This window comes from Argopecten irradians, chromosome 8 (genome assembly GCF_041381155.1).
Source record: "Argopecten irradians isolate NY chromosome 8, Ai_NY, whole genome shotgun sequence".
Classification (NCBI taxonomy): Eukaryota; Metazoa; Mollusca; class Bivalvia; order Pectinida; family Pectinidae; genus Argopecten; species Argopecten irradians.
The window spans coordinates 23,505,838-23,518,579 of record NC_091141.1 but is presented as its reverse complement, the minus strand read 5'-3'; the positions used below and the strand labels follow the sequence as shown (position 1 = coordinate 23,518,579).

Here is a 12,742-nt window from a genome sequence, read left to right as displayed (position 1 = left end):
AAAAACATGAACAATATGTAGTTAGTGCTTTTTCCATCCTTTTTCCACCAAGTGAAAACCTCCAATGGCAGCTTTTCAGTTTAGATATAACCAAATTGTGTGCACTAAGATTATTATGTACGTGTAATTTATTAATCATGATTCTATGAACATATATCAGTGTTTTAAAGTTGAATAAGTTCCGTTAAGTCAAGGAATAAATGCATATTCAGATAATAAAATATTGGATAAAAAACCTTCATAAAACACACAAAGTTTTATCTTAGTTCAGGAGATTTAAGTATATTGTTCTGGCAGCGTGTTCCTTAAATCAAAGTATAAAATATCTATAACGCTATTCATATATTTAAAAGAATATTAAATTTCTGAGAATTGATGGTGTTTTTATTTTTGCAAAAATTAGGCACACATATTGTATCCTTTTGCTTTTAAGGAATCTTATAATATGGTAAAAGGACAGTATTTAGATAATAATTATCAGAATTAATTTTTGCCGTATTCACCACACTAAACATACTTTTATTAATACGTCTTAGGGCTGTTTATGTGTAAAAAGCAACTGGCAGATTGAGTAGTTTGACTTTTTAGTTTTTCTCTATCAAAAACGTTACAATTTCTGATAATGATATATGATAATTATATTATATTATATGCATGCTTGTTCCGCATAAAACTCAAAGCCACAAATAAAATGAAATAGCTATATAATAAAGAAGACAATGTATTATGAAAAAAACATCATTAATACATTCTACAATATTTATTATGTGGAAATCAAACTTCAAATACAGTATATATCCTGTGGTGGGGATTACAAAGAATTAAGATACACTAATCAATATGTTTATATATATATATGTTCATCATTGTTCATAGTTGAATCAGATATGTACTTAATATTCAAAATACAACTAATTTTTAACTAAATAACAGTTTTGAAAATGTCATGAATTTGGGGGCCAAAAATGGCCCAAACCATACATAGTCCTTTCTCCAATTTTCCAAAAAGCGTTACAAAACAAAATTACATTTGAAGTACATGTACATATCTATAAGGTATAGTCGTGCATAGATATCAGGCGCAAAAAGTAAGCAATACCATTTTTGATATTTAACATATATTGATTTGGGTACACTACCCATGGAAAAATAATATTGAAACTATTGATCATCCCGTCAATTTTATTTTAATCTCTTTGAAGACATTATAAAACGTGGTGACAGTGATATTCCGAGGGGTGACACTAGGCACTGTCACCCTCTAATGCAGGTAGTATTTATTTTATTATACAAAAGTCTAGAAACAAAACTTGGCCGAGTTTTCAAGTATTTGCAATCTATTAAAACATTGATTTTAGCAAAGGTCGAACAGTCACCGTCAGCATTAGAATATCATATCAGCTTCTACTCAGTAGCGCTAATTATCATTGCATTATAAAAAAAGAATACTCACAATAAGCATTTAGTGAAATATTCTTGTTGCTTGTCTACTGCATTTATTAAAATCTTAACGTTTTTGTAAATCTCAATTAATTTTGTTTCGTCCCGTCGTCTGTTTACCACATAAGCAACGTCACGAAGACGCTTGAAATCGCATGTTTTCGGTTCACCTAATCACCGACGGGTTCATAAAAACCAATTAACGTATAGCGCTTGGAAGGTAAGCGAAAAGGCGTTAACTATCACTAAAACTATTACTAAATAGCTCCAGATAAATTTGGAAGCGTCGCTTCAAAAAACAAAGATGGCGTCGAGAAAAGAAACGAGTGCGCATCTTTTTCGGGCGGTTAATATTTTGCACTGTCAAAAATACACTATCAACCGTTGCTAGGGGGTTGCTACGAACGTGTCTATTGTTTCCTATTGTTCTAATTATACCTGCCGTGTGATAGTGTAAAATTTAAAATATATTTCGACCAATCAGAATGCAGGATTCTCACTTGAGGTATAATAAAGTGAAATATCAATCCTCAAATGTGATATCACTCTGGACATGCTACTTTGTCTTCAGTAAAACCATAAGTTACGTCATGATGGATTATGCTGTGAAAATCATTCAACGGCATGAACAAGCATGTATGATGCTTTATAGACGTCAGTTACAACACTAACTTAATGCGCCTTAATAGTGTTTAGATGAAAACATATCTAAATAGGTCACTTTATAATTACCGATATCACTGTGAAAGTGTAAAACAATCGTAGGTCGCAACCTGGTTATTTGATGTAACAGAGTGTACTCAATTCATTGCACGGTAGACGTATTTTTAGCTCTTATTTCACCTTGTAATTCTCAAAAAGTTAGTAATTTGTGGTGACGGATATCATGTTAAAATCTTCTAGTGATTCGCGAGTATGAAAATTACGGCACATATCTCTTTAAATTATGGTTATTCGACATTTCTATAGTAGATCAAAATATGATATTCTGTTTAATGATGATTCACACATGTACATTTATTACATATATATGCTACATTGTATGTGTCTAAACTTTTAACTCAAATATCAACATTTATCTTTTTATAGATTTTTGTCATTATGTTAATACAAAAACGAAATCAAACTTGGTCAAAATCAAGTTCAAATCCACGATTATACGTTCCTGTTTTCTCTTTCTTGTGGTTTTGTATGTTGTTGGTAAAGAGACGAACATTGCCCTTCATCGGTTTCGTTGGGCCAACCAAGGAAAAGACAATCGGCAGGACAAATAGTCCATGAAACAGACCAAACAAAATGACAAGTAACATCACGCGGAAAAATGAAATGAATACATAGGATTCAGATAATATCAGCATTATGATGCCCACAATCGACGAAACTGCGCTGTTGAAAATAGGACCTGCAGTCATTTCCAGTGCTTTGCATACTCTAGCATTCCTATCCCGACCTTCCGACGTCAAGAAAGCGTGGCATATATGAGCACTGAAATCTACCGAGAAACCTACACTCATGATGACATGAATCATGGTTATAGAACTTAGAGATAATCCCCAGAAGTGCATGAAGCCAAGAACACCAGTGATGATAGAGGCTAGTGACAGAGCGATGCAAATTATAAGGAAAGGATTTGGCATCAGTACACAGGCAACGACAAATACGGCCGCTACTGCTATACCTACTGTCTGAAGGGTACTTGGCAATACAGCGACATACTGTTCAAAGAATATAAAAGAAGGAGAATATGCGAAACAAGGAATCACAGAATTACTTGCAATTTCTCGCATTTGTAACATTAATTTTCCTTGTGTGTAACTATCTTTGATATTATTGGACATCACAAAAAAACGACTGGCTTCAATTTGGTCAGGTGTTGGATTAAAAACGACGTCATTTTTAAATACCTTTGAATTGTTTAGAAAACGATGCAGTCCAGTCGTAAAGTCATTTTCAGTTTTATTTGCAAAGAAAGTAGAATTTTGATACGAGGTCAACCAATTTAGTTCATATGTGTCTTCGATGTCAATATAATTTCGTGCAAGTTTCAATATGGAGTCCAATTTGTCTAACACATGTATTGAGGAATAGTTTTGATGGTTCGGTATGACAAAAGATATAGGGAAATTCGAAGGGAAGTAATCAAAATCCCATTGACTGAACTGATAATAGTAGGAACTATCTGAGACCAAGTTTTGTAGAATCAACCCTTGATGTAAATGTGTAACTCCAAATATAGCAAACCCAAGATAAGCCAAATATGATATAAATATCAACACCTTTGCAGGTACGTTAATTATCATTCTAGGTATGACTAATCGTGGGATTTTCTCGAACATGCTCTCTTGCTCATTTCTCGATTTAGCTGGAGAACCTGTGCAGCAAACTCGTGTTGCAGTCGAGTCTGATTGGTTGTTTTCGGTCGGGAATTCGATTGGAGAACACGTAATGCAGTGTCTATTAGCGGCCACTCTCCTCTCATGTAACGCCATACACCCGAGGAAGAAGGTTATCTGGTTCAGATAGCAAAACCCCACTGCAGTGGCTGAAACAAATAATGGAGAGAATTAACATACCAGGCGACAGTGGACAGGGTTACCATAAAACTGTAAACCCTACGACCAATAAATTATACCAAACTGTTGATAAGCAAAATTATGACCAAAATATCCCAACTTACGGTATTATACTCATTGCTATCCGTAGATGTTTGAGCATTGAATTGCCTTCTTGGGGAATTTATGGTCATATAATTATCCAAGGATTACAGACAAATTTAATAGCGTGCAATAGCGCGTTATGATTAATTTGTCTGCAATCCTGGAAGAATTATAGGACCATAAATCCCCCAGAAGGCAATTTAATGCTTATATTTCCGTTTACTGTTATTTTCAGCCAACCTGTGATGTACATTCTTATCGTTATTGCCAAATCAAATTCCCCGCTGCCCCCGTCAGTGGAACCTCTTCTTGTGACGTCAAAAGTATATAAAAGTTTAGTGCGAAAGATCAACACTACATCCTCTTTTAAAGGCACTGAAAAATGCTTCAGTTGGAACAAAAACAATTAAAATTGCGATTTTTGATGTCCTGTATCTCCACCATTTTGAATAAAATAACCTTCATATTGGCCATCATAAGTGCCAGAGAAAATGTTCTTTTATATCCAATCATCAAAATCGATAACATGCCAAATATTGGGAGCAACCTTAAAACTATATCCTGTCAACAATTTGATGTGTTTTGCTTAAAAATGAAATTGTATTCAAATTAATTATTAGATACTTTTAAAAACAGGATAACAAATAAAGAATGAATACTTTTTATTAACAAAATACGTTTACAAGTTGGAGACAAGAGGTCCCCTTGACACATACCCAGAGTAGTGTTAAAAAGCAACATTTTAGGCCCTTTATGTTTTTGCCCTCCAAGGCTAAAAAATAATATGGGCCTTGTGTCATAAAAACTCATATGAATTGAACGCTCATTTAAGATCGTATTCCTAATGTGTTTTAATACTAATTTTATTGTTTGCACTGTATATATTTGCACCAATAATAAACCAAATTATCCAAAGTACTGAACAACTGTTTAAAAAACAGTATTGATAACGGTCAAGATAAAGAAAGGTATTACAAACAAAAAGTAATTGATTAATAACTGATAAAAGAATCGATAAGACATAAATAAATAAATTAATATATAGATTAATAAAGTTAGACAAAACATTGTATAAATAATACACATGATTGTTTACCTGTGTAGATACAAAAGTTTCTGACACTCTTAAAGACGGATGTAATTCCAACAGCAAAGGCGATGAAGTTTGTTAAAGAGGTGATCGTTATAGCGATTCCACTTTTTTTCATGACGTAAGCGATTTTGTCTTCTATTTTTGCGGACTGGTCAGCGTCTGCAAGGCCGGACATCATGACAAACATATCATCCACACCAATTCCTAAAAAACAAAAAAGTCAGTTAATAAATTATGACTGATCTATCACCATGTTCATATATTTTTTATTGTTATAAGAAAGAGCAATAATCTGTTTTGGCTTGTTAAATGAAGTTATAAACTTTGAATTGTATCATACACTATTGATCGAATCTCGGACAGAAATGTCCGCAAATGACTAGCGGAGAGCAATCGCGTGGTAACCCCTTACCATTTTATAGGGGTCGGTAAAAATGTTATTATGGTCAATATGGTGGCTCTCGCCCCCGCTTCAAAATTCAAACAATTTCTCTTCCGATAAATATACCATTTCGGGGTTCGTATTTGTACCTGTACTACGTTAGATCAATCCTCACTCTACAATAAATTAATCGACATCACTTTTATGTGATTAAGTGAGAATGCGGGGATGATCTAGGAGATAGCTAGACTGATATAGTAAAGAGGTAGGTCTACTGTACACTAGGAATGTAGAAATTACTGTTGATGATTTATGAATTATTCAGTACTTATTCGACAGGGTCCGTATACAGTATATTTGTAGATTCCGAAAAGAATATACATAGACGTAAATAAATATGTAAACCTACTTCTGAATGATTTTTAAAATCGTACACTTCATGTCTGAGACATGTCGTTTAGATTTTTAACGGATTTTTCACCTTGAAATATTTTTTTTTTTTTTTTTTTTTTGCAAAAAATAATACTTTTGGGAAAAAACGAAACCAAATATTACTCTTTATCATCTCAATTTTACCCTGCATTAAAGATACTTTCATGAAAATGTCTATCTATGTCTAATCTATTTTCGAAATTAAAATCCAGGAAAATAGTTTCTGGGTGACTTGAAAATAGCGAGTGCAGGTAGCATCAGACCACCTTTTTGTATACCTATACATTTCAATTTAGTATTTCAAAGTCAGATGATTTAAGCAAAAATTAGTGTATAGTGATAATGCTAGATGATTAATATAACAAGAGGCCCAATAGGCCCGTATCGCTCACCTGTTCTAAGCCAATAACACAAGCTACCAATTTGACGGCTTTTGATAAGAACTTAATCTATTCATTCCTACAGAAGATGAAGGATTTTAAATAATTTACTATATTTTCCGTATTGGACCCGCTCCACAGGCTCCTAAGAGACCGGACCCATCATTTATACAGAAAATTGGTTCCCCTTATAATCAACCCAAGAAAGCTTCAGATCAAATAAGAACAAAATCCCTCGATTCCTACTGAAGAAGAAAGATTTTAAAGAATTGCCCATATTTCCATTATTGGACCTCGCCCCTCCGGCTAGTGGGGGTACATACCCACCATTTTTACAACATTGGTTTCCCTTTACCCAAGAAAACTTCATATCAAATTAGAACAAAATCCCTTCATTGCTACAGAAGAAGAAGAATTTTAAAGAATTTATCATATTTCCCCTATTGGGCCTCGCCCCTCATACCCCTGAAGGACTAGACCCACTGTTTATACATAATTGGTTTCCCTTTACTTAAGAATGCTTCAGACTAAATTAGAACAAATTCCATTTATTCCTACAGAAAAAGAAGGATTTTGTAAAGAATTTGCTATATTTCCATTATTGGGCCCCGCCCCTCCAGCCCATGTGAGTAAAGAACCACCGTTTATACAAAATTAGTTCCCCTGATCACGGCCTTAAGCCATGGAAGCGTCAGACCAATTTAAAACAATATCCCTTCATTCCTACAGAAGAAAAAGGATTTTAGATGATACAATGTTTTCCCTAGAATTAGAACAAAATCCTTTGATTCCTACAGAAGAAGACTTTGATTTGGTCAAAACCGATTCAGCCATATGAGTAGACGGACGCCGCGCCATGACACCTTCGGGCCAGGTGTGCTAATAATAACACTTTCGAAAAAAATAATGAAGGCCTCTGATTGGCTAAAAAGATAATGTCTTATTTAAGTGAAAATTTGTATGTTTGTATATAGGGTTTACGTTATTTAAGTATGCTGAATAACATAAAAACATTTAAAAAATGCTTGGTTTCCATAGTAAAAAAATGGGTGACTCTGATTGGTTGAAATATAATAGTTTTAGATATTTTAGAAGTGAAAATTAGTACATACGGGTTATGAGGTATACCGACTAAGATAATAACAGGGTTGAAATGCTTTGTTCTCTTGGTAACGACGAAGTCAAAGTTCCTAATTGGTCAAAATTAAGATTATTGCATTTGTAGTGTTGTAATTCTTTTTTGTTTCGACTAGTTTTATTTAAAAATCAAATTTAATTCTGTTTCGCTCTTTAATCTTTTTGAATTAATTTTCATAAAGTTTTATATACAATGTAAGAAGGAAAGATTGAGTTTGAGTTGCTAATGAAAATACATTTCTTTCCAATTATTACTAGACTTCTGTTGATTTTAAAGAAAGTATTTGTTTCACCCAAGTGCGTATCAGATTTTTTGTACATTTAGGGAAAATGCAAGAATAAAAATGCACTTATTTTATAGTATAAATGTTAGTTTGCAGAATTCGATCACAAATTGTTGTTTGATATCTATGTTCAATTTTCGCGGATTTCTTTTTTCTTATTTAAGTTTCTGCCTGACGACTATACGAATGGCATATTTTTAAAACGAGTTAAAATCGTGGACAAAATCGATAACATGCTAAATATTCAGAGCAAACCCAAAACCTTTTCAAAACGTTTTCTTTATCTAAATCAATTTGCAGTGAAACTAATTAGTTATTACCATTATAAAAGAGTATAAAATAGAGAATGAAGCCTCTTCAATTCGCAAAAATAATCAAAAATAATGTTCAAAAGGTGGACACAAGGGTCCCCTTGGCACAAACCCAGAAAATGTCATTTCAGACCCTTTATGTCTTTTCAAAAACGACTAAAGAAAAAAAATCACATATAAAGTAGTAATGCACCTAGACATTTAATACTACAAAAGAAATCCGAGCATGGGAGGATTTTGCACCCCACCTTTCATCTGCAACGTCAGACCTGATAAAGAAAAGCTCAATTGTTAGAAGTAGATAAGAAGTAAAGAAGTACGAAATCAAATTTTATTTGGTGCTTTTTCGCATAGAGTTAATGCCTATATATTGCAGTTTATATGCACTTAGGTAAATAGTGACATTCTGTTTTGGACCTAGACAATCAACAATACGTCATGTGACATCTTACGCGTAACGTATTTCTACTTCAGGCAAGAGTTGTGCCGACCTAGGTCACCATTGGCGGAAAGTAGCCACGCCTCTTTTCCCAGTATCGACATACTGAATTCTCTTGTGTGTAAAATTCACCAGCTTCACCTTATACAAACTACAAACCCAATAGTCCTACCAGTACTTATAACATGCATGGAAACTGACCCAAGAAATTCAACAAAAATGAATAAACTGGCCGATATGGATAAAAAGAATATGATATATTTACCGATTATCAGAAATGGCATGACACCCACAATGTTGACAAAGTCGACGTGGCACGCAGACATGAGTCCGAATGATCCGAGGATAGCCATTCCTGCCGAGATGATCCCAGCTCGTCCTAGGTGTCCACGATTGGATACACAATTCCCACCGGCAGCAACAAAAGATGCATTTGTAATCATTAAAGTGAACGTAAGAGAAAAGTATGTTACGTCTCCCCCTGTGTTGGCGTCAAGTTCGGTGTTCAGTGAATCTGATATCTGGTAAGCAATGTCTGAATCGTTCAATTTCATATTCTTTAATGTTTCTAAAAATTTAGTTTCCCATTTGGCAGATAGTGTGCTAAATGTTGAAGAATCTTGTCGCAAATTGAGTCTGAATTTTAAAGCCGGTGCGGACTGAAGAGTGTCGTTAACAAATGTCGGAGTTCCAATTACGAATGAGTAGTCTTCTTTATCAAAGACATCTTTAGTTATACTTCCATTCTCCAGTATATCCCAGAATGTTGAATCTAGCAAACACTCGCCATCTACGACACATTGACCATTTCTTTTTGCACAGAGATCCTCATAATTGAAGATGTTATTGTCAATATCAAGGACAAAAGTAGCCCGTGCTGTTTTTAAGATGTTTTTTAGTTGGTTTTGAAAATTTCTTTCCAAAGCGTTTCTCTCGTATCGAGGTTTAAAGATAATTTCTCCAAAAAATCCAAGACTGTCCATACTTTGTCGGTAAAAGTTGGTTCCCGAAGAATCGGGGAAAATTGACAAAATATGTTCTCTGTCTTTCTTTGCCTGACTGTTAGTCGGAGTGTACACTCTTCCTAGATCGGAGTCTGATGTCACCCATTGGATATTAACACCAAGAAGCCCATTGACAAGGATACACGTCATGATCAAACCCCATGGATATTTTGATACGACTTTCCCATACCTCCCGAAAACGCCGGAAATGCTATCTTCCAATTTTGCAGCTGAAAACATCATTTCTCACTGCAAAATATAATCAGGCATTATCAGAAATTATACCATAAACATATATTATAAAGGTAATCTTAACTTGTTATGCCTATCTTTATTTAATAATAATCTGAATTATTAAAATAATGTAAGTTTAAGATGCTCCACCGCTGACAAATGGTATTTTTTTTACTATCAAGAACAGGAGCAGACGAATTAGTATTTTTCTTCAGTTACAAAAGTTACTTACTTTACACCATTACCACCATTGAAAAGTTTAAAGATGCTCCACCGCTGACAAATGGTATTTTTTCACCATCAAAAACATGACTAGACGAATTAGTATTTTTCTTCAGTAACAAAGGTTACTTACTTTACACCATAACCACCATTGAAAAGTTTGAACTACTAATTTTACTTCAAGTTAAAAATATGAAAAATAATTAACTGCATCCCGAAAAAATTCCATGGCACTATATCCTATATGGAATGAAGTAATGATTGCGCATGCACAAAGGCGAAATAAATTATTTTATGTTATTTTTTGTTAATTAGGCATATCTATACACGATTAAACACCAATTATTGTTCAAATGATGAGTATCATTTATGCTCTGTCGGCGGTGGAGTATCTTTAAGCTTCTAATTTTATTTCAAGTTAAAAATATGAAAAATAATTAATTGCATCCCGAAAAAAATCCGTGACACTATATCCTATATGGAATGAAGTGCTTATTGCGCATGCGCTTAAGGCAAAATAAATTGTTTTATATAATTTGTTGTGTTAATTAGACATATATATGCATGATTGAACACCAATTACTGTTCAAGTTATCAGTATCATTTATGCTCTGTCGGCGGTTGAGCATCTTTAACTCAATTTCTTTCAATAATGACTACGGTGCAATTTTTCTCCATTTGTTTTTAATGAAAAATGTTTTGTCAATGAAATGCAATAAAATAAATATTCATATTTATGGAAAACAGTACATTTCCTAAATAAATTTTAACGCTTCAAAACTTCTTTTGATTTTTTTATTTTTTTTTTTATTTTGTGGTCGTGTTTGCCTTGTTGGCTAAAAGGTTTCAGAAAATAATAATAAAAAAAACATAGAGAAAAAACACAACAATGACCTAAGTATAACGTGTGTTATATAAAAGTAAGTACTCGTAAGAATTCGTTGTTTAACTACACGTTATTCATGTAAACAGAGTTACCATAATAATCCGTAACGAAATTAGTGTCATGATAAATAGTTTGTTATAATACATTGGGATAGTTCACATGGTTTCCAATTCAATTTTAACAAAATTTGCATATACTTGAATATCTAATGGAAACATAACATACTTACACTTATTGAAATAAAACGTCCTTATGTAATCTCAGGCCGACGAAAGTACACAGGTAGAGCACTTCGTTTAGGTCATAAATACATTGTGGCGTATCTTATCTGAATGAACCCTACTTGACCCGGGTATTTCACCAATAATAATTCCGAGCATTCACCAATGTATTAACGTGCATCAATTTATCATAAACCTAGGTATATTGCATTACACAAGATATGCATGATTATGACATACAAACCAAGAAATTAATATATATTAAAAGTAACTAAACACGAAATCCGAGATGGACATTACTCTTTGTTTGTGCGAACATATATATATATCTGTGCTACTTTATGAAAATAAGAAATTGAACAATTGTTTTAGTTACACATATGCTTCGTGCTATGGATATATATATAGTGTTTGTTTTCTTTTTTTTCAAATGTAGTATTGTCCTTTCTCTTCTTTTTTTATTTTTTTTTTAATTGTAATTTTTAACGCCCATGTTCATATAGTTCGTAATGTACAATGCAAGTGTGCCATTTATTTTTTAGGTTTCGAATTGATGATTGATATACCTGGTTGCCTATTGCACACATACATGTAAGCCATGTTCATCGTAATTTCTTGTTACATATACATGTAAACACATATCAGTAGTAACACTTTATCTAAATTGATTCCACCTATCAATGTTACAGATTTGTCTGATCTCTGTACAATGTAAATATAATACATAGTGGGTTTTTTTAAGAAATTATCTTTTTTTTTGCTGAAAAGTGTGATTTCAAATTTAATGAATAGGTGACATCACATCAATACTATAAATTATTAAATGTATAAATGCAAGAGAAACCTTTTCAATTAATTGAAATTTATATACCGATATTTGTATTATTGAGTTTGGAGAATGAATTGAGAAATTGAATGTAACGAACTAAAAGCGATCGAGTAAAAGGAGTGAAAGAGACCTCCTGTGAGAGGCTATATGTTGTAAGAGGAATGAACCCAGGGTCCCAACCCTGGCATCCCTCTAATTTGCTGGGGAATAAAATCGATTTGAAACCTTAATCAGAGTACCAAGGCCACTCACATATAGATTCTGTGAATGAAGGCCTAAAACAAATGAATATAGAAATTGCTTTACCCTGTATATTGAATTTAGTATACATGTTGTAGTAAATACTGTTCAATTTTGAATTTTGGTGTTAAACAAAAGACATTTATTCATTTATTTATATATATAGAGTAATATATAAAGTTGATTCAAGAACAATAAGTTGAATAACTTATTTTCATGATCTAACTGAAATAGATTTTTTATTCATTTTGAATTTCTGATTTCTGAAATAAGGATTTCATCATCAATAAATACTGTAAGAATCTGAGTGCCATTTTTTATAACGAATTAATCATTCTGGAACATGAGTGCCATTTCTTTAAACTAATTAATCATTTCATATAATATTTACTAAAATTATCAATTTTATCAATGTTTCAAAGAAAAAAAATAAGATAAATATATCCATATCTGAATATTCACTTAAATTAAGAATGTTTTTTTTTTAAATAACAGTAGAAATATATAACCATTGCCGGATTATGTGCTGGTGACCTTTTTAGAAAACCAAA

General features: G+C 32.8%; 1 protein-coding gene across 2 annotated transcripts; it reads right to left on the bottom strand.

Moving 5' to 3' along the window:
* Positions 1 to 1,168: 1,168 nt before the first annotated feature.
* Positions 1,169 to 11,221, bottom strand: LOC138329723 (patched domain-containing protein 3-like). 2 transcript variants are annotated; one of them, XM_069277002.1, is made up of 4 exons: positions 11,131 to 11,221; positions 8,821 to 9,808; positions 5,194 to 5,394; positions 1,169 to 3,982 (listed from the first exon to the last, which is right to left on the bottom strand). In XM_069277002.1, the coding sequence occupies exons 2-4, from the start codon at positions 9,800 to 9,802 to the stop codon at positions 2,562 to 2,564; spliced, it is 2,604 nt and encodes an 867-aa protein (XP_069133103.1). In that variant the 5' UTR covers positions 9,803 to 9,808; positions 11,131 to 11,221; the 3' UTR covers positions 1,169 to 2,561. The 2 variants fall into 2 exon arrangements, with proteins under 2 accessions (XP_069133103.1, XP_069133104.1); XM_069277003.1 differs by lacking the exon at positions 5,194 to 5,394.
* Positions 11,222 to 12,742: the final 1,521 nt, after the last annotated feature.